Raw genomic sequence first — 27349 nt, forward strand, 5'->3', positions numbered from 1 at the left:
GAGTTGCCTTGCTCTTTCTTCGAAATAGTCCCATGTAATCTATTTGCTTGCCCAAGAGGGCCCTGGTTTAAAGTCTCATCCGAAAGACAGCACCTCTAACAGTGCAGCACGTACTCAGTACTGCACTGAAGCATCAGCCTAGACGATGTGCTCAGGTCTCTGGAATGGGGCTTGGTCCGAATCAGAGGCAAGAACGATACCCCTAAGCCAAGGCGGACATCTATGGCAGGAGAATTAAATTTATGGTAGGTTACAGATTCCCCTCAAGAATTCTAGTATTTCAGTAGATTTAAGGGATTATTTAATCTTCCCCCATCCCCAACACTAGGTTTTTGTGGTAGAGACACTGACTACAACTTGCAAGCTGCTACTCATTACTTTGCAGTCGTAGCTGGTCACCGTGTTACAATTCCCCTAAATGGAAATAAATCAATTCATATCGCCATTTCAGCCCAAACTGCAACATGATTTGTTAGTGAATCAGAAACCCAGCATTTTATTTCTTTTAAACACTGCTTTTTTTTTTGTTTACATCAAATGACTAATACATGTTTAAGTCTGCCATCCGCCACTGTACAGAAATAAAAATTCATGATTACAGCTTCAATACCCGACAGCAGCCCCGAATCACATACAATGCCTGCAGGCTAGTGATTGAGTAAACAAAATGAGCTGCATATTTATGAAAAATAATTCATAGAATGCATTGAGTACTAAAAATGACAGCACTGCTATGAACAGATTGAGAAATTATAGCTTTTGAAATGACAATAGATGTCTTTTAATGGACTCGTATAGGGCTTACCCATCACTCTAGATGTGAACCATTGAAATCCCTTTCAAAGGGCCTATGCTTTGCTCAAAAGGCGATACAGATTTGAAATAATGTACCAGGTGAGGTTGTGGAAGCCAAAAACATTAGGATTCAAAATGCAATTAGAAGCTAGGCTTGGAGCACTGAAAGCTTCAGTGGGCCAAGTAGCCTTTTCTCCTCATCCTTGACTTTTCTTCTGTCTGAACACCACCTTGACGGAGGTCCACAGACGTGTTTCTTTGCTTCTCAAGACACACTGTGGAGTGTCTTCCCAAGACAGAGATCTGAGAGAGAGAACGAAGGTGGAAAATATAGAACTTCTACTTCAAAACCTCCAGGCAGATCAATCTGTCCTTCGTATACACACACACACACACGACTTCTGAATAGGAACTCAAGTTCAAAAGTCAAGCCAACACCAACAGTTTGCACTCATATAGCACCTTTACCATAGTAAAACATCCCAAGGCGCTTCACAGGAGCGTTACCAAACAAAATTTAACACCGAGCTACGTAAGGAGATATTAGGGCAGGTGACCAAAAGCTTGGTCGAAGAGATAGGTTTTAAGGAGCGTCTTCAAGGAGGAGAGGCAGAGGGGTTTGGGAAATTCTAGAGCTAAAGGCACGGCTGCCAATGGTGGAGCAATTAAAATCGGGGATGTGCAAGAGGCCACCGTCTCATTCAGAGAAATTCAAAGTTTGCCCCAGTTTGAAGCCTGAAACACAGTGAACCACACACTTAGTCGGACTCTATACATACACCACACAATTGTGGCTTTCATCTTTCTCTCTGGAAGAGAATACAGGGGGGGGGGTCTTTATTATTCATCTAATTACATGACATTTGATTAATCTCCTTTCCATGGTGATCTAGCGGCTATACATCAGGAGTCGTCATTCCGATGGTAGAGCAGCAAAGGAGGAACTACAATTCTTAGGCTGTTTAATGGATAAGGAACAGGTGAGAATGCGGACGATATGCCAGAGAGAATCATATAGGCCACTGAAGGACTGCAGAGAGCTCATGGAGTTGTTTGGGTTCAAAGTGAAAAAGTTACACATCAAATAGCCGTCAAAATGATACTCATTAACGTGTGTACCAAACAGTTCATCCAAAGAAGTCTTAGCTCGATGAATTAACAAAGCTTCTAGAAAGAGGAGATGGTTTCTCATAACAAGACATCTATAAAATCAAGTTCCACTGATGTTTATATTAGCATTTTACAGGCTGCCTTGTAACAAGAGCTACATTTGACAGAGTCTGGATTAGCCACTTTCCAGAGGGTCATTTCAGGGGTTGGCGAACAGATGTTTACCCGTGTGTTATAGGCAGCCAACTCCTCCATTAAAAAAACATGCAATACATCAGAGAAGGAGATGACACCTGAAGTAGAGTCACTGGAACACCTTTAATACACAGCAAGTTCCTCTTAACCACCCCCCCCCCCCCAAAAGAGATTTTCAGTTGCTTTTATTTTCCAGCCTTTCCACGATTACTCATTTTCCCCATGGCAGTAAAGTGCTTCGGAGGGGGGTTGGATTATAGGAGTTCATTCGAATTAAAGCATTACCAAATTAGATATTTAAAAAAAAAAATAACCTTGTTGGCTATTTAAGAATTATCTCCAGTTGGATGGAGAGGCGCCAATCTATGTGTCCACATCAACCTGGCCAACGTCAGCTTCAGCTCCATCATTTTTTCCCCTCCCTGGATCCAGAGGCCGAGAAAAAATTCACTTCTCCAATACACTGTACTCAAAAAAAAAAGGAAAAGTGCCATCCTGGTCAGTGTCCTGCATCTCGTAGTCACTGGGTGCTCAGTGACATTTGCAAAGACCATATAGCAATTCACTTGGCTGTTCACCTAGTCAGAGAAAATAAAAGCTATTTTTTTTTTTTTTTAAAGTAAACACTGACATGAATCTTGTCGGTGGCATAGTGGTTAGCACTGTTGCCTCACAGCGCCAGGGACCCGGGTTCGAATCCGGCCTCGGGCGACTGTCTGTGTGGAGTTTGCACATTCTCCCCGTGTTTGCGTGGGTTTCCTCCGGTTTCCTCCCACAGTCCAAAGATGTGCGGGTTAGGTTGATTGGCTATCATAATTTGACCCTTAGTGTTAGGGGGATTAAATACGTGGGGTTACGGGGATAGGGTGGGATATGTGTTGGTGTAGGGGTTACGGGGATCGGGTGGGATATGTGTTGGTGCAGGCTCGATGGGCCGAAATAGCCTCTATCTGCACTGTGGCGTTCCTGTGATTCTGTGATGTGGAAATGACTTATGAAATGATACTGGGCAGCCTGCTGGTGGTGCTGTCCAGGGAGAGTATAAATACTTGGGCATGGGCCCAGCTTGCTCAGGACATTCTTTAACAGGAACTAGTGAAGGACACAACTAGATCTCCATGTTTAAAAACAGTTGATTAAAGCCTTGTTTAATACTTAAGACCAAGTGCCTAGTAGTTTTCTTACGTCAAACACTACATAAAGTTCAGGGGGTTTGGTATGAATAATAACTTGTATTTATATAGCGTCTTTAACACAGTAAAATGTCCCAGTGCGCTTTACAGGAATGTTAGCAAACAAAATTTGACACTGAGCCACATAAGGAGCTATTAGGGCAGGCGACCAAAAGCTTGGTCAAAGAGGTAGGTTTTAAGGAGCGTCTTAAAAGGAGAAAGAAGAGTAACAACTTACTTTTAGGCGGCACCTTTAATGTAGTAAACATCCCAAGGCACTTCAGAGTGGAAACTGAACCAAGGGTTAAAAGAGGTAACCAAAAAAAACCACACAGGTTTTGAAAGGGTTGAGGGAGCAAATTTAATTCAGTATGATCAAATCGGCTGAAGGGTTTACATAGCGTAAAGAATTTTCATCTATGAGCCATCAGACCACTGAAAACATAGAACATTTCTTGGTCAAAGCTATTAAGTTGTTAAAATTTGTATTTCCCCACCCCCCCATCATCTCTATGCCTTTGCTTTGTAAGACAAATGGTATCGTACCGTACATTTATCCAGTGCCATTCATGCAAGATAGCTGATAAACCTTAGTGACGTTGGAACCCAACTTTTGCATCAACAATATCCTGCCCCTCAACACTAGTGGAGTTACTTGCAGGAATTCTAGATAAACCAACAAGAGTACATTATTTTCAGCTCGTGTGTAAGCTCAACCTCGGAATCCATTATTGCATTCAGTTTGTAACAGAAATTTTTGAAAGTTAAAAAAATTCAGCATGATCCAGTTGCATAATTCCTAAAAAAATACCCAGATGCTTTTTAAAAAAAAACAAACTGTGGTAGGAACGTATAAAAAGATTCCAGCAGTGATAGGCAGATGCTACCTTTTTTTTTTAAACAGAGTCCCACAATAAACGTCAGAGCTGTCCCGTATTGACGTAGTGCAACTATCACTTAAGATGAAATGCAACCAGAGGGGGGGGGGAAAAAGTCATTTCTGTCAATTGCAATCCTCATTTAATGGCTTTTTAAACTGGGACTCAGAGCTGCCCTGATTTATAGAATGTTGTGATCCTTGTTTGTTCTGGGTGAAAACCTTGCATTAACATATCGGGACATGCATTTCAATGACAGATTGCAGCTCTGAGCAGCTCCTCTGTGCACCGCATCCAAAGTGGCAGGGTTTCCCCCAACTTTCAGCTCTCTCCAATGAAAGTTCATTAACCCCTTAGTAAAACCTTTTGGCGCTAAATACTTACAAACATATCTGAAACCACGGTGATTTGCGATGCTCTAGTTTAGATTTAAGGTTCTCAGATCCATTACCACTCACCCGCGGCCCCCCCCCCCAATATAAATCAGATCAAAGACGCTTCTTTACTGCATGTGTGTGGATTATCTGAACATGAATGACATTTGTAACGTAATAAGTCTCTAATCTAAAGTACATAAAGCGCTTTTTTTTGTTGTAGCCTCTACTAAATAGACAAAACACATTAAAAGTTGGCACTAAAACAAACCCATTTCTACCAAACAGTTTTACTGGAAATGGAACTGGAGTTTGTGGTGCTTATTCAAGTCTATTTAAGAACACACAAAACTAGTCTTTCCCCATTTCAAGCTTTTTATTATTTAAATACACCATACTAGAGCAAATGTTTTTTTTTTGAAAATATCACAAATAAAATTTCCATTCTTAAAGTCCTACATTAGATACTAGAAAGCTGGGATGTTTCTGCTGGGGGAGAAGCAACATTTGACAAATCACATACATGCATACATACATGTTATTGTACAGAGAACCACTAAAAGTGTTTATGATAGAGAACTACCACAAAAATCACTGGATTTTTCTCCCATTGCCGCCTCTTTTATTATTAATAATAGCAATAAACACATTGTCCTTACAACACTTAGAAATACAAAGAGCCAACACATTTTTTTTTGCAAGGATGTTGTAAAGAAAAATAGAATACGGTGGGGGAGGGGGGGGTGGGGGAACCCGAGGCCAGTGCCCTGCTAATTATTAATGTAGGTACAAAGCACTTTTCAAAACCTCCAGTAATTTGTTTAATTTGTCATTATTCCAGATGCCCTCCGATGGGCCATTTTTTTTTTTTTGGTCCGTCCCCCCCCACCCCCCTTCTGAACAGTCTCATTAGCTCGGGTTCGCGGAGTCCTTATTCTGGTGTCCTCAAGTCACTTTTAATGCAAGAACAGCTTGGTGAGAGCAAACTAGCGAGGGTATATAAGTGTGCAATGTCGTCGTGTACCTGGCGTTGAAACCAGCCAAAAAACATGACTGTCTACTGGAACAAAGTGGGGTCCACCTGCGATGAGCCAGATCGAAAAGATGAAGGCACGCTTTCTGCACTGCTTTAAACCATCTCAGCAAACCTGCGAAAGAAATGGAGATCGGTCAAGCCAAGGAAAGAGGAGAAGTGGATCATAATCAACCACCACCCCCCTTCCCCCCACCTACCCAGTTCTACTCAAGAAGTATTTGGATGAAAGGTTACACCGGAAATATGAAAGTTTACACCGGTTCCAGGGATGAGGGATTACTGTTATGTGGACAGACTAGAGAAGCTGGGGTTGTTCTCCTTGAAGCAGAGAAGGCGAAGAGGAGATTTGATAGAGATGCTCAAAAATCAAGAAGGGTTTAGATAAGAGTAAATAAATAGAAATGGTCCCCAATGGCTGTAGGGTCAATAACGAGGGGGGCACAGATTTAAGGTGATTGGCAAAAGAACCAGAGGCGACATGAGCAAAAAACTTTTTCCACACAACGAGTGGTTAGGATTTGGAATGCACTGGCCTGATCTGGTGGTGGACACAGATCCAATAGTAGCCTTCAAAAAGGAATTGGATAAATACTTGAAGGAGAAAAAATTGCCGGGATATGGGGAAAGAGCAGGGGAGTGGGACTAACTGGATTGCTCTTCGAAAGAGCCGGTGCAGACTCGATGGGCCAAATGGCCTCCTTCTGTGCTGTACTATTCTATGATTCTATACACCCTGTCTTTCCTATGTCCCTTCAGATGTTGTGTGCATCTAGCATTTTCTGCTTTCAGTTTCAGTGTTTATTTTATTTTACTTTCATCGGAGCTCTCTTACTTCAACTAGAATGACTGATTTCACTCAGAACAGTACTGCAGAGATGAGCTAGTAAACATCTCCATTACATTAATCCAGCTTTCAACTACATTTTTTGGAGTTGCAGCCAAAACATAACATTCAGGCTCATAACATTTATTCAGGGCAGCTGTCAGCTTCTGACTAAATGTATTTAGATTTTACATTACTTAAATCGTTCCATTTGAAATCAGCTGATCTATGCCAAATAAAATGGATGGGTTTTGAATTTTTTTTAAAATGTTGGATAAAGATAACTACCAAATAGAAACCTTGCTTTGATTTCCCGAGTAAACAGAAAGGGACTAGATACAGACTGGATTTAAAACACTGCACCATCACTGAAACCACAGCCTGCAATCATTTACAATGGGGAATAGATAAAAGACGCAAATATTGTAACCATATTGCACCATTCAGCAAAAAGGTTTCTCCCCACAAAGTTTTTTTTGAGGAGTGAAATATTGTAATGGTTAGAGAAATACTTGCTTTCCATACAATACAGCGACCAATGAGTTAAGTAAATACACAATTCAATTAATTTTTAAAAAACGAGTACAACTTTCTTGACTTCTCACCACTTAAAAACTTTTAACAGTTTAGTGCATTTCTCTTTTTTTTACCCTTTCATCAAGCCACTAAAAGCCTGAGGTGCATTAGTAATTTGCAACCCCCCACTCGCAGGCTAATTAAACTAGCTGAGGCATTGAGCTTTAATTCCCCTGAGTTTGACCACAGTGTGAGAAAGGTAATTTGTCTGTCTTGAACAAAGAGATTAGGGAGCAGCCTAGCGCCTATTTAATAAATGAACATCAAATGTCGGCCACTATCGACAGAGACAACACCAATTATGCCATTTTAATGGAAATGTTTCGCATTTTTTTTTAAATGAACTTATCAGGCGCCGTTTCTGTCCTTGGCAATACTTTGTCTACTAGAACAAGCAGTGTCCTGTTCATTAGCAAAGAGGTTTGGGGGAGGGGGGGCTGTTTAACAGTCCACTGGGGGTAACTGCTATTTTCCTTAAACTCCCCATAGCATAAAAGGTTAAAACTGGGCATTGGGGGAAAAGTGCCTTTCAAAGGCGAGGCTGCATTTGGCGCAGAATTGTTGATGTTACGCTGCTGCTCAGAAGAAAAAGCCCATCTGTTTAACACTTGTTAAAATTCCACACGGTTAACCCTTCCTGCACTGTGCTGAATCCCTCTGGCCACTTCCACAACACGTGCACACTACACTTCCAAACATCTGCAGACAAGACGGGGCCATTTGAAAGACAGATGGCAGCGCAGAAAGCCGGATTGCACCGGATCCAAACAGATCCAGGCCAGGGCCGCACCAGATCCCAAACAGATCCAGTCCAGGGCCACACCAGATCCCAAACGGATCCCATCCAGGCCAGGGCCGCACCAGATCCCAAACAGATCCAGGCCGGGCCGCACCAGATCCCAAACGGATCCAGGCCGGGCCAGGGCCGCACCAGATCTCAAACTGATCCAGGCCGGAACCAGGGCCGCAGCAGGTCCCAAACAGATCCAATCCGGGTCGCACCAGATCCCAAACATCCAGTCTAGGCCAGGGCCGCACCAGATCCCGTCCGGGCCAGGGCCGCACCAGATCCCGTCCGGGCCAGGGCCGCACCAGATCCCGTCCGGGCCAGGGCCGCACCAGATCCCGTCCGGGCCAGGGCCGCACCAGATCCTGTCCGGGCCAGGGCCGCACCAGATCCCGTCCGGGCCAGGGCCGCACCAGATCCCAAAGAGACCCCGTCCAGGCCGCACCAGATCCAAAGAGATCCAGTTGGGGCCACACCAGATCCCAAAGAGATTCAGTCCAGGCCAGGGCCAGACCAGATCCCAGAGAGATCCAGTCCGGGCCAGGGCCACACCAGATCCCAAAGAGATTCAGTCCAGGCCAGGGCCGCACCAGATCCCAAAGAGATCCTGTCCAGGCTGCACCATATCCCAAACAGATCTAGTCCAGGCTGCACCAGATCCCAAACAGGTCCCAAAACCTCAATCTGCTACAAGAGCAGCGCTCCTATCCTGAGTTGGTCAAGCAATAACTTTGTGCCTAGCTCCGGCCCCTCTCCGATTCCCAGGGCATGTATTTATGTAGAATGCACAGCGTGAAAGAGAAGCACATTCTCCGGAGTGAAACAGTTTAACCATTTCCATTTGGTGCTTTACAATGGAGGGAACGGATCTCACCACACGCAGCCTTCGGCTGTTTGCTTTCCTTCCCGAGCATGCAACAGAACAAAAAAAATCTTCATCCCATGCTCTTGTCAATAGGCCAGGATTTAGAGTTTCCCATATACACTAAAGTGTTCCATTATACCTCGTGTTTAAGTATACACATACCCACATAGCTACTCAGTTACGGAGGGGGACGGGCATTTGGGAATGTGCCTAAATCTGGAGATGGAGCAACTAGTGGAGCCACAGTAACTATTACGCTGCCCTATCTTTATGGACCTAGTGTCACTAATTGACCGGCACACTCATCACCCACAATACGAGTTAGATTGGGTTTAAACCATTATACTGCCTCCTTAACCTGCCTGGAACAGATGCTCAGACCAAAGACTTTGCCCAGGATCTCCGCAAACAAGTCTAGGTTGATGAAAGTTGATGTGGTGGGCATGTAACGTTCTGGGAAAATATAATCTTGTCCAACAGGTTTTTTTTTGTTGCTTAATACAGCATCTGAGCCAATTTGCAAATGAAATCATAAAAGCCTTGATTTCTTGCACAGTCTCTGCTCAACCTCCTTTACATGTAGACTGGAATGAGAGAGCCAGAGACTAATTTAGGGGCTGGGTCATTGGGCAGTGCTGAAGATGGTTTAAAAAGGATACTGGGTGAAGGGTCAGTACTACAGACTGGTACAAGGGAATCTGGGTGAATGGTCAGTACTACAGACTGGTACAAGGGAGTCTGGGTGAATGGTCAGTACTACAGACTGGTACAAGGGAGTCTGGGTGAATGGTCAGTACTACAGACTGGTACAAGGGAGTCTGTGTGAAGGGTCAATACTACAGACTGGTACAAGGGATTCTGGGTGAAGGGTCAATACTACAGACTGGTACAAGGGAGTCTGTGTGAATGGTCAGCACTACAGATTGGTACAAGGGAGTCTCTGTGAATGGTCAGTACTACAGATTGGTACAAGGGAGACTGGGTGAATGGTCAGTACTACAGATTGGTACAAGGGAGTCTGGGTGAATGGTCAGTACTACAGATTGGTACAAGGGAGTCTGGGTGAATGGTCAGTACTACAGACTGGTACAAGGGAGTCTGGGTGAATGGTCAGTACTACAGACTGGTACAAGGGAGTCTGTGTGAATGGTCAGTACTACAGATTGGTACAAGGGAGTCTCTGTGAATGGTCAGTACTACAGATTGGTACAAGGGAGACTGGGTGAATGGTCAGTACTACAGATTGGTACAAGGGAGTCTGGGTGAATGGTCAGTACTACAGACTGGTACAAGGGAGTCTGTGTGAATGGTCAGTACTACAGACTGGTACAAGGGAGTCTGGGTGAATGGTCAGTACTACAGATTGGTACAAGGGAGTCTGGGTGAATGGTCAGTACTACAGACTGGTACAAGGGAGTCTGGGTGAAGGGTCAGTACTACAGACTGGTACAAGGGATTCTGGGTGAAGGGTCAGTACTACAGACTGGTACAAGGGAGACTGTGTGAATGGTCAGTACTACAGATTGGTACAAGGGAGTCTGGGTGAATGCTCAGTACTACAGACTGGTACAAGGGAGACTGGGTGAATGGTCAGTACTACAGACTGGTACAAGGGAGTCTGGGTGAAGGGTCAGTACTACAGACTGGTACAAGGGAGACTGGGTGAATGGTCAGTACTACAGACTGGTACAAGGGAGACTGGGTGAATGGTCAGTACTACAGATTGGTACAAGGGAGACTGGGTGAATGGTCAGTACTACAGACTGGTACAAGGGAGTCTGTGTGAATGGTCAGTACTACAGACTGGTACAAGGGAGTCTGTGCGAATGGTCAGTACTACAGACTGGTACAAGGGAGTCTGGGTGAATGGTCAGTACTACAGACTGGTACAAGGGAGTCTGGGTGAATGGTCAGTACTACAGACTGGTACAAGGGATTCTGCGTGAAGGGTCAGTACTACAGACTGGTACAAGGGAGACTGGGTGAATGGTCAGTACTACAAACTGGTACAAGGGAGTCTGGGTGAATGGTCAGTACTACAGACTGATACAAGTGGGACTGGGTGAATGGTCAGTACTACAGACTGGTACAAGGGAGACTGGGTGAAGGGTCAGTACTACAGACTGGTACAAGGGAGACTGGGTGAAGGGTCAGTACTACAGACTGGTACAAGGGATTCTGGGTGAATGGTCAGTACTACAGACTGGTACAAGGGGGACTGGGTGAAGGGTCAGTACTACAGACTGGTACAAGGGAGACTGGGTGAAGGGTCAGTACGATAGACTGGTACAAGGGAGACCGGGTGAATGGTCAGTACTACAGACTGGTACAAGGGAGACTGGGTGAAGGGTCAGTACTACAGACTGGTACAAGGGAGACTGGGTGAAGGGTCAGTACTACAGACTGGTACAAGGGAGTCTGGGTGAATGGTCAGTACTATAGACTGGTACAAGGGAGTCTGGGTGAATGGTCAGTACTACAGACTGGTACAAGGGAGTCTGGGTGAATGGTCAGTACTACAGACTGGTACAAGGGAGTCTGGGTGAAGGGTCAGTACTACAGACTGGTACAAGGGAGACTGGGCGAATGGTCAGTACTACAGACTGGTACAAGGGAGACTGGGCGAAGGGTCAGTACTAAAGACTGGTACAAGGGAGACTGTGTGATGGGTCAGTACTACAGACTGGTACAAGGGAGTCTGGGTGATGGGTCAGTACTACAGACTGGTGCAAGGGAGACTGGGTGAAGGGTCAGTACTACAGACTGGTACAAGGGAGACTGGGTGAATGGTCAGTCGTACAGAGTGGTACAAGGCAGACTGGGTGAAGGGACAGTACTACAGACTGGTACAAGGGAGTCTGGCTGAAGGGTCAGTACTACAGACTGGTACAAGGGATTCTGGGTGAAGGGTCAGTACTACAGACTGGTACAAGGGAGACTGGGTGAAGGGTCAGTACCACAGACTGGTACAAGGGAGACTGGGTGAATGGTCAGTACTACAGACTGGTAGAAGGGAGACTGGGTGAAGGGTCAGTACTACAGACTGGTACAAGGGGGACTGGGTGAAGGGTCAGTACTACAGACTGGTACAAGGGAGACTGGGTGAAGGGTCAGTACTACAGACTGGTACAAGGGAGACAGGGTGAAGGGTCAGTACTAAAGACTGGTACAAGGGAGACTGGGTGAAGGGTCAGTACTACAGACTGGTACAAGGGGGACTGGGTGAAGGGTCAGTACTACAGACTGGTACAAGGGGGACTGGGTGAAGGGTCAGTACTACAGACTGGTACAAGGGGGACTGGGTGAAGGGTCAGTACTACAGACTGGTACAAGGGAGTCTGGGTGAAGGGTCAGTACTACAGACTGGCACAAGTGGGACTGGGTGAATGGTCAGTACTACAGACTGGTACAAGGGAGACTGGGTGAAGGGTCAGTACTACAGACTTGTACAAGGGGGACTGGGTGAAGGGTCAGTACTACAGACTGGTACAAGGGAGTCTGGGTGAAGGGTCAGTACTACAGACTGGTACAAGGGAGACTGGGTGAAGGGTCAGTACTACAGACTGGTACAAGGGAGTCTGGATGAAGGGTCAGCACTACAGACTGGTACAAGGGAGACTGGGTGAAATGTCAGTACTACAGACTGGTACAAGGGAGACTGGGTGAAGGGTCAGTACTACAGACTGGTACAAGGGAGACTGGGTGAAGGGTCAGTACTGCAGGCTGGTGCAAGGGAGACTGGGTGAAGGGTCAGTACTACAGACTAGTACAAGGGAGACTGGGTGAATGGTCAGTACTACAGACTGGTACAAGGGAGACTGGGTGAATGGTCAGTACTACAGACTGGTACAAGGGAGACTGGGTGAAGGGTCAGTACTACAGACTGGTACAAGGGGGACTGGGTGAATGGTCAGTACTACAGACTGGTACAAGGGAGACTGGGTGAATGGTCAGTACTACAGACTGGTACAAGGGAGACTGGGTGAAGGGTCAGTACTACAGACTGGTACAAGGGAGACTGGGTGAAGGGTCAGTACTACAGACTGGTACAAGGGAGACTGGGTGAGGGGTCAGTACTACAGACTGCTGCAAGAGAGACTGGGTGAAGGGTCAGTACTACAGACTGGTACAAGGGAGTCTAGGTGAATGGTCAGTACTACAGACTGGTACAAGGGAGACTGGGTGAATGGTCAGTACTACAGACTGGTACAAGGGAGTCTAGGTGAATGGTCAGTACTACAGACTGGTACAAGGGAGTCTGGGTGAATGGTCAGTACTACAGACTGGTACAAGGGAGTCTGGGTGAATGGTCAGTACTACAGACTGGTACAAGGGAGACTGGGTGAATGGTCAGTACTACAGACTGGTACAAGGGAGACTGGGTGAATGTTCAGTACTACAGACTGGTACAAGGGAGACTGGGTGAATGGTCAGTACTACAGACTGGTACAAGGGAGACTGGGTGAATGGTCAGTACTACAGACTGGTACAAGGGAGACTGGGTGAATGGTCAGTACTACAGACTGGTACAAGGGAGACTGGGTGAATCGTCAGTACTACAGACTGGTACAAGGGAGACTGGGTGAATGGTCAGTACTACAGACTGGTACAAGGGGGACTGGGTGAAGGGTCAGTACTACAGACTGGCACAAGGGAGTCTGGGTGAAGGGTCAGTACTACAGAATGGTACACGGGAGACTGGGTGAATGGTCAGTACTGCAGACTGGTAGAAGGGAGACTGGGTGAAGGGTCAGTACTACAGACTGGTACAAGGGGGACTGGGTGAAGGGTCAGTACTACAGACTGGTACAAGGGAGACTGGGTGAAGGGTCAGTACTACAGACTGGTACAAGGGAGACTGGGTGAAGGGTCAGTACTAAAGACTGGTACAAGGGAGACTGGGTGAATGGTCAGTACTACAGACTGGTACAAGGGAGACTGGGTGAATGGTCAGTACTACAGTCTGGTACAAGGGAGACTGGGTGAAGGGTCAGTACTACAGACTGGTACAAGGGAGACTGGGTGAAGGGTCAGTACTCCAGACTGGTACAAGGGAGACTGGTTGAATGGTCAGTACTACAGACTGGTACAAGGGAGACTGGGTGAATGGTCAGTACTACAGACTGGTACAAGGGAAACTGGGTGAAGGGTCAGTACTACAGACTGGTACAAGGGAGACTGGGTGAATGGTCAGTACTACAGACTGGTACAAGGGAGACTGGGTGAATGGTCAGTACTACAGACTGGTACAAGGGAGACTGGGTGAAGGGTCAGTACTACAGACTGGTACAAGGGAGACTGGGTGAATGTTCAGTACGACAGACTGGTACAAGGGAGACTGGGTGAAGGGTCAGTGCTACAGACTGGTACAAGGGAGACTGGGTGAAGGGTCAGTGCTACAGACTGGTACAAGGGAGACTGGCTGAAGGGTCAGTACTACAGACTGGTACAAGGGAGACTGGGTGAAGGGTCAGTACTACAGACTGGTACAAGGGAGACTGGGTGAAGGGTCAGTACTACAGACTGGTACAAGGGAGACTGGGTGAAGGGTCAGTGCTACAGACTGGTACAAGGGAGACTGGCTGAAGGGTCAGTACTACAGACTGGTACAAGGGAGACTGGGTGAAGGGTCAGTACTACAGACTGGTACAAGGGAGACTGGGTGAAGGGTCAGTACTACAGACTGGTACAAGGGAGACTGGGTGAAGGGTCAGTATTACAGACTGGTACAAGGGAGACTGGCTGAAGGGTCAGTACTACAGACTGGTACAAGGGAGACTGGCTGAAGGGTCAGTACTACAGACTGGTACAAGGGAGACTGGGTGAAGGGTCAGTACGACAGACTGGTACAAGGGAGACTGGGTGAAGGGTCAGTACTACAGACTGGTACAAGGGAGACTGGCTGAAGGGTCAGTACTACAGACTGGTACAAGGGAGACTGGCTGAAGGGTCAGTACTACAGACTGGTACAAGGGAGACTGGGTGAAGGGTCAGTACTACAGACTGGTACAAGGGAGACTGGGTGAAGGGTCAGTACTACAGACTGGTACAAGGGAGACTGGGTGAAGGGTCAGTACTACAGACTGGTACAAGGGAGTCTGGGTGAAGGGTCAGTACTAAAGACTGGTACAAGGGAGACTGGGTGAAGGGTCAGTACTACAGACTGGTACAAGGGAGACTGGGTGAAGGGTCAGTACTACAGACTGGTACAAGGGAGTCTGGGTGAAGGGTCAGTACTACAGACTGGTACAAGGGAGTCTGGGTGAAGGGTCAGTACTAAAGACTGGTACAAGGGAGACTGGGTGAAGGGTCAGTACTACAGACTGGTACAAGGGAGACTGGGTGAAGGGTCAGTACTACAGACTGGTACAAGGGAGTCTGGGTGAAGTGTCAGTACTACAGACTGGTACAAGGGAGACTGGGTGAAGGGTCAGTACTACAGACTGGTACAAGGGAGACTGGGTGAAGGGTCAGTACTAAAGACTGGTACAAGGGAGACTGGGTGAAGGGTCAGTACTACAGACTGGTACAAGGGAGTCTGGGTGAAGGGTCAGTACTAAAGACTGGTACAAGGGAGACTGGGTGAAGGGTCAGTACTACAGACTGGTACAAGGGAGACTGGGTGAAGGGTCAGTACTACAGACTGGTACAAGGGAGTCTGGGTGAAGTGTCAGTACTACAGACTGGTACAAGGGAGTCTGGGTGAAGGGTCAGTACTACAGACTGGCACAAGGGAGTCTGGGTGAAGTGTCAGTACTACAGACTGGTACAAGGGAGTCTGGGTGAAGGGTCAGTACTAAAGACTGGTACAAGGGAGACTGGGTGAAGGGTCAGTACTACAGACTGGTACAAGGGAGACTGGGTGAAGGGTCAGTACTAAAGACTGGTACAAGGGAGACTGGGTGAAGGGTCAGTACTACAGACTGGTACAAGGGAGTCTGGGTGAAGGGTCAGTACTACCGACTGGTACAAGGGAGACTGGGTGAATGGTCAGTACTACAGACTGGTACAAGGGAGACTGGGTGAATGGTCAGTACTACAGACTGGTACAAGGGAGACTGGGTGAATGGTCAGTACTACAGACTGGTACAAGGGAGACTGGGTGAATGGTCAGTACTACAGACTGGTACAAGGGAGACTGGGTGAATGGTCAGTACTACAGACTGGTACAAGGGAGACTGGGTGAATGGTCAGTACTACAGTCTGGTACAAGGGAGACTGGGTGAAGGGTCAGTACTACAGACTGGTACAAGGGAGACTGGGTGAAGGGTCAGTACTCCAGACTGGTACAAGGGAGACTGGTTGAATGGTCAGTACTACAGACTGGTACAAGGGAGACTGGGTGAAGGGTCAGTACTACAGACTGGTACAAGGGAGACTGGGTGAATGGTCAGTACTACAGACTGGTACAAGGGAGACTGGGTGAATGGTCAGTACTACAGACTGGTACAAGGGAGACTGGGTGAAGGGTCAGTACTACAGACTGGTAAAAGGGAGACTGGGTGAATGGTCAGTACTACAGACTGGTGCAAGGGAGACTGGGTGAAGGGTCAGTACTACAGACTGGTACAAGGGAGACTGGGTGAATGTTCAGTACTACAGACTGGTACAAGGGAGACTGGGTGAAGGGTCAGTATGACAGACTGGTACAAGGGAGACTGGGTGAATGGTCAGTACTACAGACTGGTACAAGGGGGACTGGGTGAAGGGTCAGTACTACAGACTGGTACAAGGGAGTCTGGGTGAAGGGTCAGTACTACAGACTGGTACAAGGGGGACTGGGTGAAGGGTCAGTACGACAGACTGGTACAAGGGAGACTGGGTGAATGGTCAGTACTACAGACTGGTACAAGGGAGACTGGGTGAATGGTCAGTACTACAGATTTGTACAAGGGAGTCTGGGTGAATGGTCAGTACTACAGACTGGTACAAGGGAGACTGGGTGAATGGTCAGTACTACAGACTGGTACAAGGGAGTCTGGGTGAAGGGTCAGTACTACAGACTGGTACAAGGGAGACTGGGTGAATGGTCAGTACTACAGACTGGTACAAGGGAGACTGGGTGAAGGGTCAGTCCTACAGACTGGTACAAGGGAGACTGGGTGAATGGTCAGTACTACAGACTGGTACAAGGTAGTCTGGGTGAAGGGTCAGTACTACAGACCGGTACAAGGGAGTCTGGGTGAATGGTCAGTACTACAGACTGGTACAAGGGAGACTGGGTGAATGGTCAGTACTACAGACTGGTACAAGGGAGACTGGGTGAATGGTCAGTACTACAGACTGGTACAAGGGAGTCTGGGTGAAGGGTCAGTACTACAGACTGGTACAAGGGAGACTGGGTGAATGGTCAGTACTACAGACTGGTACAAGGGAGACTGGGTGAAGGGTCAGTGCTACAGACTGGTACAAGGGAGACTGGGTGAAGGGTCAGTACTACAGACTGGTACAAGGGAGACTGGGTGAATGGTCAGTACTACAGACTGGGACAAGGGAGACTGGGTGAAGGGTCAGTACTACAGACTGGTACAAGGGAGACTGGGTGAAGGGTCAGTACTACAGACTGGTACATGGGAGACTGGGTGAATGGTCAGTACTACAGACTGGTACAAGGGGGACTGGGTGAAGGATCAGTACTACAGACTGGTACAAGGGAGACTGGGTGAAGGGTCAGTACTACAGACTTGTACAAGGGAGTCTGGGTGAAGGGTCAGTACTACAGACTGGTGCAAGGGAGTCTGGGTGAAGGGTCAGTACTACAGACTGGTGCAAGTGGGACTGGGTGAATGGTCAGTACTACAGACTGGTACAAGGGAGACTGGGTGAAGGGTCAGTACTACAGACTTGTACAAGGGGGACTGGGTGAAGGGTCAGTACTACAGACTGGTACAAGGGAGTCTGGGTGAAGGGTCAGTACTACAGACTGGTTCAAGGGAGTCTGGGTGAAGGGTCAGTACTACAGACTGGTGCAAGGAAGACTGGGTGAAGGGTCGGTACTACAGACTGGTACAGGGGAGTCTGGGTGAAGGGTCAGTACTACAGACTGGTACAAGGGAGACTGGGTGAATGGTCAGGGGCAGTCACAGAACCTGAAACAAGGGAAAGGATTGCTGTAGAATGAGGTACATAAAGTACACTTCTCTTGCTCCAAATCAAGACTGCTAAAGGATATTCCCTCCATTATGGAAAACAGCCATTCTGGAATGAAGGAAACAGTTGTAATATTTAATAAGGAACAGTTGCTTTTAGTCTGCCTGGTGAGATATTCAGATCATGAAAGAAATGCCAATCAATAAGGAACAACATGAAGCAGCACTTTTAAGTTTTGTTGAGTCTGTAATGAGCTCTTCCAACTGGAGCCTAGTGTTGGAGTCATAATATAAGAGAGACCGAATCCACTAGGTAAGTATCACTACTCCCCCGTTCAAAGAGAATCTTCCTTCTCACGATCAATGGGACTTATAGAACATTAAAAAAAACCCCAACAATTTTTTTGTTAGTGGAGTAAGTAGGGAGCAATAAAGTGTTAAATGCTTGAAAGTACTTAAACCAAACAGTTACTGTGTCAAGTTCAAACATAAATTAGATCCACCCACAAGCAGGGCAAAACTGTTTGGATTTCTTAACTTTCCCAATAACACTGATTGTTTTTATTTATTGACTGGGGGAGGAGAATGCATACAGCGCCCAGTGCCAACCCAGATCCAGTCCTTATATCAAAAGCCCAGCTACAACAAAAAAAACAAGTGAAGACAGGCTGGTGCACGCGGGATGACCTTACTGAAGTATCGCAGAACATCATCGCAGTATTACAGAAAAGTCAAATCAGACAGCACAACATTAAACAACTTGGATGCTCCCCACTTGTGCCACTTCTACAACCTGGCTGTTATAACCAAAGTAGCAACCTTCATTTTATTTAGTGCTGTTATGTACAACTATATTAATCTTTAACATTCATCAATGAAATATGTTTGACTGCATTTCTGAGATACCTAATGAGTTGCTCTACACAACGCCTGTAAAGCAAATTTAAAGTTCTGTGACAGAGGAGCCCCCTTGAAGTACAGAGTAGAATGAGGGGCAGAGGCTGGAAAGGACCCATGCTTACCTTCTGGTCGGATAGTAGAGGATTGCTCTGAAGTGGATTCAAATGTCCATTGATAAGGGACGTGGGTCTGTCATGTTCACAGAATAAACTGCCGTTGATATAATGAAACCGGTCTCCAGGGACAAGACGATTCCGGCAAGTGGCGCAGGTAAAGCACTGCGGGGAGGGGGGAAAAAAGTGTCATTTTCAGATACCCTTACATTAGCGTTAAAGTAATCTTGTCCATCTTAAGCACTGAACCCGAATCTGAGGCTGGGGTTCTTTTCTCTAGAAAAGAGAAGGCTGAGGGGTGACCTAATAGAGGTCTTTAAAATTATGATGGGGTTTGATAGGGTAGACGTAGAGAAGATGTTTTCACTTATTGGTGGTGGGGGGGGGGGGGGGGGAAGGAAGAAGGGGGAAGTGAAAAACTTGGGACCATAAACATAAGACAGTCACTGATAAATTCAACAAGGAATTCAGGAGAAACTTCTTTACCCAGAGAGTGGTTAGAATAGTTGAGGAAAAAAGCATAGATACATTTAAAGGGAAGCTAGATAAGTACATGAGGGAGAAATGAATAGAACCTTATGCCGATAGGGAGAGATGAAGTCGCGTGTGAGGAGACTCCTGTGGAGCAGAAACCAGTTGGGCTGAATGGCCTGTTTCTGTGTTGTAAATAATTCTATGAATCAAACCTTCACATTGCGTCGGTTAACTCAGTGAAGGCGCTTCTAACTGCCAACATACTGTAGAACAGCTCAATGCATAATAATGGGGAAGGGAGGGGGGGGGGGTAATTTTATAAAGGGGAAGGGGGCGGGAGGGAGTAATTTTCTATCAGTAAAGATTACAGTGGTGGTTGTTGAGCACCGACGCGGGGATAAGAGAGTTGCCCCGATAGCTACGGTTAAGAAATTCGTGCAAAGGACTGAGGGAAGTGGTTACCTTGAGATGATAGACGTTGCCTTGTGCCCTCATGACCAACTCACTGGCTGGGATAGATTGTCCGCACGCACTGCACGCCCCACTATTCCCAAACAATCTAAAGACAAAAGTATTACCAGAGTTACACTTTACACTTCTTACCCAGTGGTTGCTGGCAACATTGCCAAAAGTTATTGATTTACAGAAGTAGAGTTTCTCTGGGAAAATGGAGAGAGAGAAAAAATGTTCCCGTGGGTCCCAATACTTTGCATAAATTATCGTTTTTCTGACTTTTAGGTATAGAATTGTACAGTTTATAAAAACAGTACAATTATTATTTGTTTAACTACCCTTCCCTCCTCCCTCCTCCCCCCCGCCCAAAAATAACTACTTGCACCGTTTTAAAGTCCGGTTGCTCCCATTCCAGTCTTAAAGAGCAGTTAACAGGAAGTGGCACCGTCCCTTTAAACCGACTACCTTGGAACACAGGATAGTTGGGCGACAGGTGTTGCAAGTACGGAGCAGTGAAGTCTACTAGGGAAGGAGCGGTGTTGGTAACAAAAAATAAGTAAAGGCCCCCCCTAAAATGCGGCGAGGAGTGTGTAGTAACGCTGCTGGCTGCGAGCTCTAACCCTAGCAGGAATTCCGTAAAAAGGATACAGGGTATATAATTCAGCCGCCTGCCTGGGGCAGCATGGAGACATATAGGAAATATTTGCCCTCGACCCCAAGTACAGTCCATCAATCTCGTTAGTCAATCTAAAAAATTAACATTCCTAGAACAGGCTTGCGACAGGAGACATCCGATACGTCTGGGCTGTTCCGAGTGCTTCGACCCAGCTGAAACTATTTATTTCCCCTTTCCAAAGTCCGGGAGACTACCGTTTTCTCCCAAATTATCTCCCGTCCCCCCAAACGCCAACAGCGGCCCATTATAGACGGGTCTGTTCAGGTCGGTAGATAATGAACCAGGGTTAATTTCTGGGGCAGAATGTCAATAGTCCAGCTCTCGCTGCGATCATCTTTTATCCCAGACGCTTCTGCTCAATAATGAAATGTTGTGTTATCTGCGGAAGATAGAAGGTCTCGCTCAATTCAGATGACTTCATCTGGGTCTCTTCGGCGTCCGTGGCAACCTGAATGAAATTTCGATTTGACCAGGAAAGTAATTTACTGCCATTAGTCATCACCCTCGCTCCATGCAACATTCTAGCTGGGATGGGATGTAATGAAACGAGACCAAAAGCATCTGGTGGGCGAGCCATGGGAGAGGTTAGAGCAACAAAATAAATAAATAAACTCAAAATAATAATTCTCCAATTACGCCCCCCCCCCTTTTTTTGGCCAGATGTATCTGGTTTGAATGCGCCATTCATTCTCTTGCACAGAGGAGAAACATAATTGGTGTGCTCCCAGCTTCGGAGCTCGCAAGAGGCGCCTTGTCATGTCAAATGTACTAATTCGCTGTCGCCACTTTATTGAAAATAGCCTCCAAGTTGTTATTACAGGTATCGACAGGCGACACACTGTGCAGTAAAGCTGCCCGCTTAAGATAGCTTTTAATAGGGAGCCCGAGAAACAAATTTTGCACCGGCATCGATTGCAAGACTTCAATCAAAACTCCATTTCAAAACTAATTAGTTTAGATACACGACACAGCGACACGTTAGTTGCTGAATTATAATGGCCGAGGCTTCAAAAAGGAAACTTCACTCAGTAACAACTATTAACTCCTCAAAATACCCAGTGCTGGACTTTTTGTGTGTGTTTTGTTCCCCCGACGACAATAACAACAAAAACAGGTTATTTTGTTAGTGGCGAATTTTAAGGCATGTTTGGAGAGAATGGCTTCTGAGTAAACCTCGCAGGAATAAACAGCAGGGTCACCGGGTACAGTTTGTACCGTGACCCAACAAACCTCTAATTTATTGGAGTCAGCCCATGGGAATGGATGGAAGGGGGGAAACAACAAAGTTAACAATTGCATGCCAGGGTATCTAAAAAAACAGGGCAGGGCTAGGGGCTGTTTGTGTTCTTTCCGTGTTGTCTGCCTGAAGCTTTATTATATATACACACACACACACACACACACACACACACGAGACACGGTGGATTTGGTGTCAAGGGCTACAGTGTTCAATACCTTTAAAAAGCACCTAATATTCTCCAAACCCTCATTAGGGCAAACGGTGGAAACAACAATGCAATTTGGTTACGGAGACAAAAACCAGAGTGGGATAAAAAAAGACTGTCCTTGAATATGATTTTACAAAAGAGATTAACGTGAAATTCCATTAAAAGGCCCAAGCATTTAAAATGGAACCATTTTAAAGAGAACTGATCGAGGGAGAGATTATATGGAGTTAGCTCCAGCTAACTAATCAAGGTTTTCCATGTATTTAAAATAACCAGATGTATCACATACATTCATTATTTCCCCCCCCAAAATCCAGAGACCACTTTCGGTCCAAAATTGCCCTCTGAATTTGGGAGGAGTGTTGCTGGTTTGAGGTAATTAGCAGTAACGCTGTAGATCGACAGATGGGAAGCGGGTGAGCTTGGGAAGACTGTTCATGGCCAAATGTGTAACACTATCCTAAACTTTTCACTTTGAGCGCTGCGTGACTCGAATGTAAATAGCCCGAAACAGGGGATTCCTCAAGTTCATTTACTGCTCTTTGATGGAGCTTCAAGGACCTGAGGTGCTCAATTAAGTCTCTATCAGTCTGACTTGGGACTTTAATGATCCCACTTCTGTTTAAAACTCTTGGCAGGGGGAGAGCTACCCCCAGCGCCGACTAATTAAAGCAGAGGGGGTTTAATTTTTCCCTCAGACTGTGACGACAGAAAATTGGTTTCAATTTTCTTTTAAGACTCCGAGTCGAAGAGGTCGTTAATATTTCAACAATTCGGCAACTCGATCAATCACAACATCAAGCCGGAGCCCCAAATGAGATGGAACTCTTCAAGCGTTTTAATAGCAGCGGAATATATTGATACATAAAGTGGCGCTTTTGCATAATTGCAAAAAGAGAACCAGAGGAAGGGGGGGCAAAAAAACTGAAGAAAAATAAAGACGTGGTGGTGGGGTGGGGGGTTGGAAACAGCCAAAATTGTGCCTGGTTAATTCAGAGTAACAGATATGCCCCCAAGTGAATTAAAGACCTTGAATTAATTCTGTTATGACAAATCAAGATAAACGTCCCCCTAAATTGCATGCGATTTAATTAATTTTTGAAATACTAGGTTTTTTTTCTCTCTCTCTGCTCGCTAATAGTTCTTGGGCTCGTCTGCTGTCATTGTGCTGACTTCAAAGTGATATTAAGTAACGAACTATTAGGTTTACCTAGCACGTCCAGAATGAGAGAGAGAGCTTTCATTTAATTTCCGTGCCTGGGAATTAAAGCAGAGACAGACAGAGAGAGAGAGAGAGAGAGAGAGAGGACAAGCGCCACCCGAGCTGGTAATAATCCCACTCTCAAAAGCCAATTTTCTTAATTAAATGTTTTGTTTGTTGGCTGGTAGCTGGCGGCTCTATTCATTTTGGACACGCCAGTCTCTTCTGCTGACCTGCTCTCAAACCGAGTCTCTCTAATATCTCATTAGATTTTTTTTGGAAAAATAAAATAAAAAAGGGGTGTGTGTGTGAGGGGGCAGGGGGGTGAGCTGGTACTAATGAAAGCTTTTAATTGTGCCGGTTCACATCCAGCTCGCTTATCTGGGGGATCTGAAGCTCCAGGGTCGAGCTGGCTGCTTCTCTCCCACGAACCCGGTGCTTACTAGAAGCCCCCACCCCCAAAAAAAGGTGTAGGTCCTAACTGACTCTTAATTAGTCCGGGATCCATTACAAAGTATCGCCGAGTAGGTACATTATTTAGGCGAGAAACCTGCATTGGGAAAGAGCAGTTTTTTTAATATTTAATTTTTAAAAAAAACAATCCCATCGAAAGGCACTTCAATTATTTCCCTATTGAGCTTTTACTTGACGCAGCTTCGGGCTGTTTGATTAGGTGTCTGACAAGCTTCTTGCTACTAAAATCCACAGCAGCGACCTGAGCTGACAGAAGTTGAATGCAATCCGTCCTGTGTTTTTTCCAAGAGCTGGAGCTTCTAATTCAGCTGCGAGGACTTGTTCAACATTATTATTATTATTTTTTTTTTTAAACTTAATCTTTCTCTTCTCCTCCCCCGCCAAAAAAACCAAACACTTACAGAAATGAAATGTTTAATCCCTTAAAAAGTTTTGACGTGATCCCTCTGTACTCCCTTCCATTTAGATGATTGGAGGGAGTCACGTGGCAGGAAGAAGGTTACAGCGTACTGTACAAGACCCAAACTCTTCCCCAGCCATCATTTTCTATTTAATGAGGCCCCCCCGCCTCCCCCCTCGGTGAAGTAAACGTTCATGGAAAGTCATCAGCTTGTCTGGAATCTCCCCACCCTTATCCTCCTTCACATCTAACCCATGCATATTTTAAATTTAAAATGCAAGCACCTTCCTTATGGGATTCTTAACCTCATTTAATTTCCTTGACCTTTCAGGTCGAGTTACACTAAGAGAGGAATGTGCATTATAATGTTGGGAGCCGGGACTTGTTAGCTTAGACTTGCAAAGTTACACCTCAAAAACCAAACTGATTCCTTTACACTACTGTAAAGCTCACAGCAGAAATCAAATCATGTGCTAGAATAATATTTTTTAAGATTCAAATTCAACATCACATTTGAAATGAGACAATTTGGACCCAGGCAGCGTTACTGTTTACCTTTCTGATATCTGATACAGTTTCCAATCAATTATTATTCCAGTAGACGGGGAGGGGGGGGGGGGGGGGGGGGAAGAGACAGCAAAGAGATTGATTGACTCGTTTTAATAAGATTCTACATAGGACTTGATGGAATGAATTTTAAATCGCAACTTTTTTTTCAAAGTAGATATAACATTTAGAAAACCAAGGCAAGCTAGCGGTACCGATCAGTTCGAGAGGAGAGGGCACCCCGGCACCAACACAGTCCTCAGGCTGGAAAGGAAAGGGAGCTTGTGGTTCGTTCAAATCAGAAAAAAAATAACGTTGAACAGAATTTGTCTTTTAGCCGGAAAAAAAAGTGGGATTGTCAATAAGATTCAGCGTACTTGGGAAAATTTGCTAAATGCTTCCCCCCACCACCCTGAAGCTGTTTAAAGTTGGAAGGAATTGGATGATGATGTGGGGGGGAGAGAGAGAGAGATGGGTTATTTACCTGATGTAATCGTTCCTGCACAGGATCATGCCGCTCTTGGTGTAGCAGGAGGTGCCGATCTCCCCGAGCTGAGCCTGGCAGCAGGAGCACTTAAGGCAGCGGCTGTGCCAGTAGCTGTCCATGGCGTAGAGCAGGAAGCGGTCGGCGATCTTGCCCCCGCAGCCGGCGCACGTTTTCCAAGCCAAGCCCGCGCGGTTCACGCCGGCTGTGGTCGTCTGCGAGTTCCCGTTGTTCACCATTTTTGTTACTTACACCCCCTCGATTCTACATTCGGTGGAAGGAGGGAGGGGAGAGAGACGGAAGAGAGAGAGAGAGAGAGAGGGGGGGGGTGGAACACAAAAAAAAACAGGAGGAGGGGGAAAAAAATAGGTGGTTGGAAATGAAAAGGCACAAAATACACGATTATGTTGGGTAGATTATTTCTTGCTGACGGGGGAAGGAGAAGGAAATCACAGATCAGGCCCAGCCCGAGCAGTCGCTTCATAGGCAAGCAAAAAAAACCCTAATTAAGAGCCTTGTTAACCTGTTACGCAAAGCCCGTGTTTAGTCTGGTCTAATCTGTCCTTGATCAGTAATCTAAACGTTGCTGTGGCTTCTTTGGTGTCATTTCAAGATGAATGCGCCTCTCCATGCAGCCAGAGGGGAAGAGGAGGAGGAGGAGAGGAGAGGGGGGGCGTTTAGCTGCCCTGCACATGTGCCTGATGTTCAATCGTTTCAGGTTTCCCTTATTTTATATATATTATAATATATTTTAAATACACGCCAGCATTCACGCAGAGTTGCAGAGATACTAGGGAAGAGGGTAAATTGCAAGATCCTAAACGATACGGAGCCAAAACATCTCAGTTACCCACCCCCCCCGCCCCAAATTAGTGCTGCTCTTCAAATGCCCAGGCTAATTGATTTTTTTTTTAAAGAAATGAAATCGCAAGCCCCGAAAAACAAAAGTGAGTTTGCACCCCCCCTCCCCCCAGTACCCGAAGTCTGGGCCCTCATCAAGTTTCATTCCGAAGTGCAGAGAGGGAAGAGGGGGGCTGGTTTTTTTTTTAAAAAGCTTTTAACTTAACTGCGTTTAGGCGAATTAATTACAGGGAGCTGCAATTGCAGGGCTCGGCCGGGACTCGGGGAGACTGAAAGCAAAGCCACGGCCAAGCAGACAGCCCAGCCGTACAAGGGGAAGGGGAAATCGGGCACCGCCGAGAAAGCCAGCTCGGGACAAGACAGCCTGCATTTTCCCAATCTGCAGCCCCCCCCCCCTCCCCCCAAAAAACCTTTTAAAAAGCCTCCCTCCTCTCCCGAGGGGAAATGGGATTTTATATATATAAAAAATCGAATTTAAAAAACACACACGCGACTGTAATCTTACCTCCGCCTCTCCGCTTGGTCGGTATTGTGTGTGTGTGTGTGTGTGTGTGTGTGTGGAGTGTTTTTAAAACGACTGCTTATCAGATATTTGCGATGATCTTGAAAGACGCGTCTGGAATTCGATTGCAATTGAAAGAATCCAATCACAGGCTCCTTAACAGCTTTACTCAGCGCCGAGCTCTTCGTAGATCGGCCTTATTTTAAAAGGTTATTTTAATCGGTCGCTGGCTGTAAACAGCACTAAAGCTCTTTATATGCTCTCTCCCTCCTCGTTCACTGACGACGCGAAAGGTAAATGTCGAAGTTCCTCCTTTGATATGTCCGGCTGCTAACTTCTGTGCATGCGGATCGGCTGCTTCTCCGAGGCGCCTCTCTCAGGTTAAGTCTCCGTGAATCGGTCGGGGAAATGGGAGGAAGAAGCAACGGGAGCCAAGTTGAAGCTGGAAATAGGTGGGATTTTTTTTTCGGGGGGGGGGGGGAAGAGGGAGGGAACCGACGGTTTTGAGTCAAGTCTCTCTCGCACACACACAGCGCTTCAACGCGGCCGATCTCTTTCCCTGCTGCACCTACATGTGTTGGTGACAGCGGCGAATCCAGCAACACACCTCCCTGGAGCCGCACGTCAGCCTGCAAGCCGGCCAACCACTGGCGTCCAATTCGGGCGGAATAACAGAAGCATCCAATCCCCAACAACCCATGAAAAGCGGAGCAGCAAACACGATCGCAGCAGTTCTCTGTGACTGCAAACCGGGAAACTGCCAATTGCCCCTTTTGGGAAACGCAAAACGGCACGTACACACGAATATATAGGTTGTATGTGGGAGTTTCATGTATAGCCAGAATATCGATGCATTTCCTAACTACATCGTTATTTTAAGTGCGATGGGTTTTATACATCTGACGCTGAGTGAAATTTTACCACAAGCTTTCCGGGTCGAATATATTCTTTAATTTGGTGAGAATTGCGTGTTAAAAGATTGTTGAATTCACAGTGAGAGCAAACACAAACGTGTCCGGTTTGAGGATGAACGAAGTATGAGAACACTTGTCAAACGAAGCAGGGCGTTAAACGAGTGAAGGAATTGGGCTGCATTAGAAACGGAATCGGTCACTTG

General features: G+C 46.3%; 1 protein-coding gene across 1 annotated transcript; it reads right to left on the reverse strand.

Moving 5' to 3' along the window:
- Positions 1 to 4881: 4881 nt before the first annotated feature.
- LOC147122472 (LIM domain transcription factor LMO4.2) lies at positions 4882 to 26828 on the reverse strand. Its single transcript, XM_085983629.1, has 5 exons — positions 26236 to 26828; positions 24870 to 25133; positions 19650 to 19746; positions 18723 to 18878; positions 4882 to 5672 (listed from the first exon to the last, which is right to left on the reverse strand). The coding sequence occupies exons 2-5, from the start codon at positions 25106 to 25108 to the stop codon at positions 5664 to 5666; spliced, it is 501 nt and encodes a 166-aa protein (XP_085839755.1). The 5' UTR covers positions 25109 to 25133; positions 26236 to 26828; the 3' UTR covers positions 4882 to 5663.
- Positions 26829 to 27349: the final 521 nt, after the last annotated feature.

Source organism: Somniosus microcephalus, chromosome 3, assembly GCF_052327205.1.
Source record: "Somniosus microcephalus isolate GS21.2 chromosome 3, FLI_Smic_1.0, whole genome shotgun sequence".
Taxonomy (NCBI): Eukaryota; Metazoa; Chordata; class Chondrichthyes; order Squaliformes; family Somniosidae; genus Somniosus; species Somniosus microcephalus.

Coding starts and splice junctions, on each gene's coding strand:
- LOC147122472 (XM_085983629.1), bottom strand. CDS start 25,108: ATGGTGAACAACGGGAACTCGCAGACGACCACAGCCGGCGTGAACCGC. Junction 19,747..24,869: donor TGCAGGAACGATTACATCAG/GTAAATAACCCA, acceptor TTTTGTCTTTAG/ATTGTTTGGGAATAGTGGGG. Junction 18,879..19,649: donor GCAACGTCTATCATCTCAAG/GTAACCACTTCC, acceptor CCCTCCCCGCAG/TGCTTTACCTGCGCCACTTG.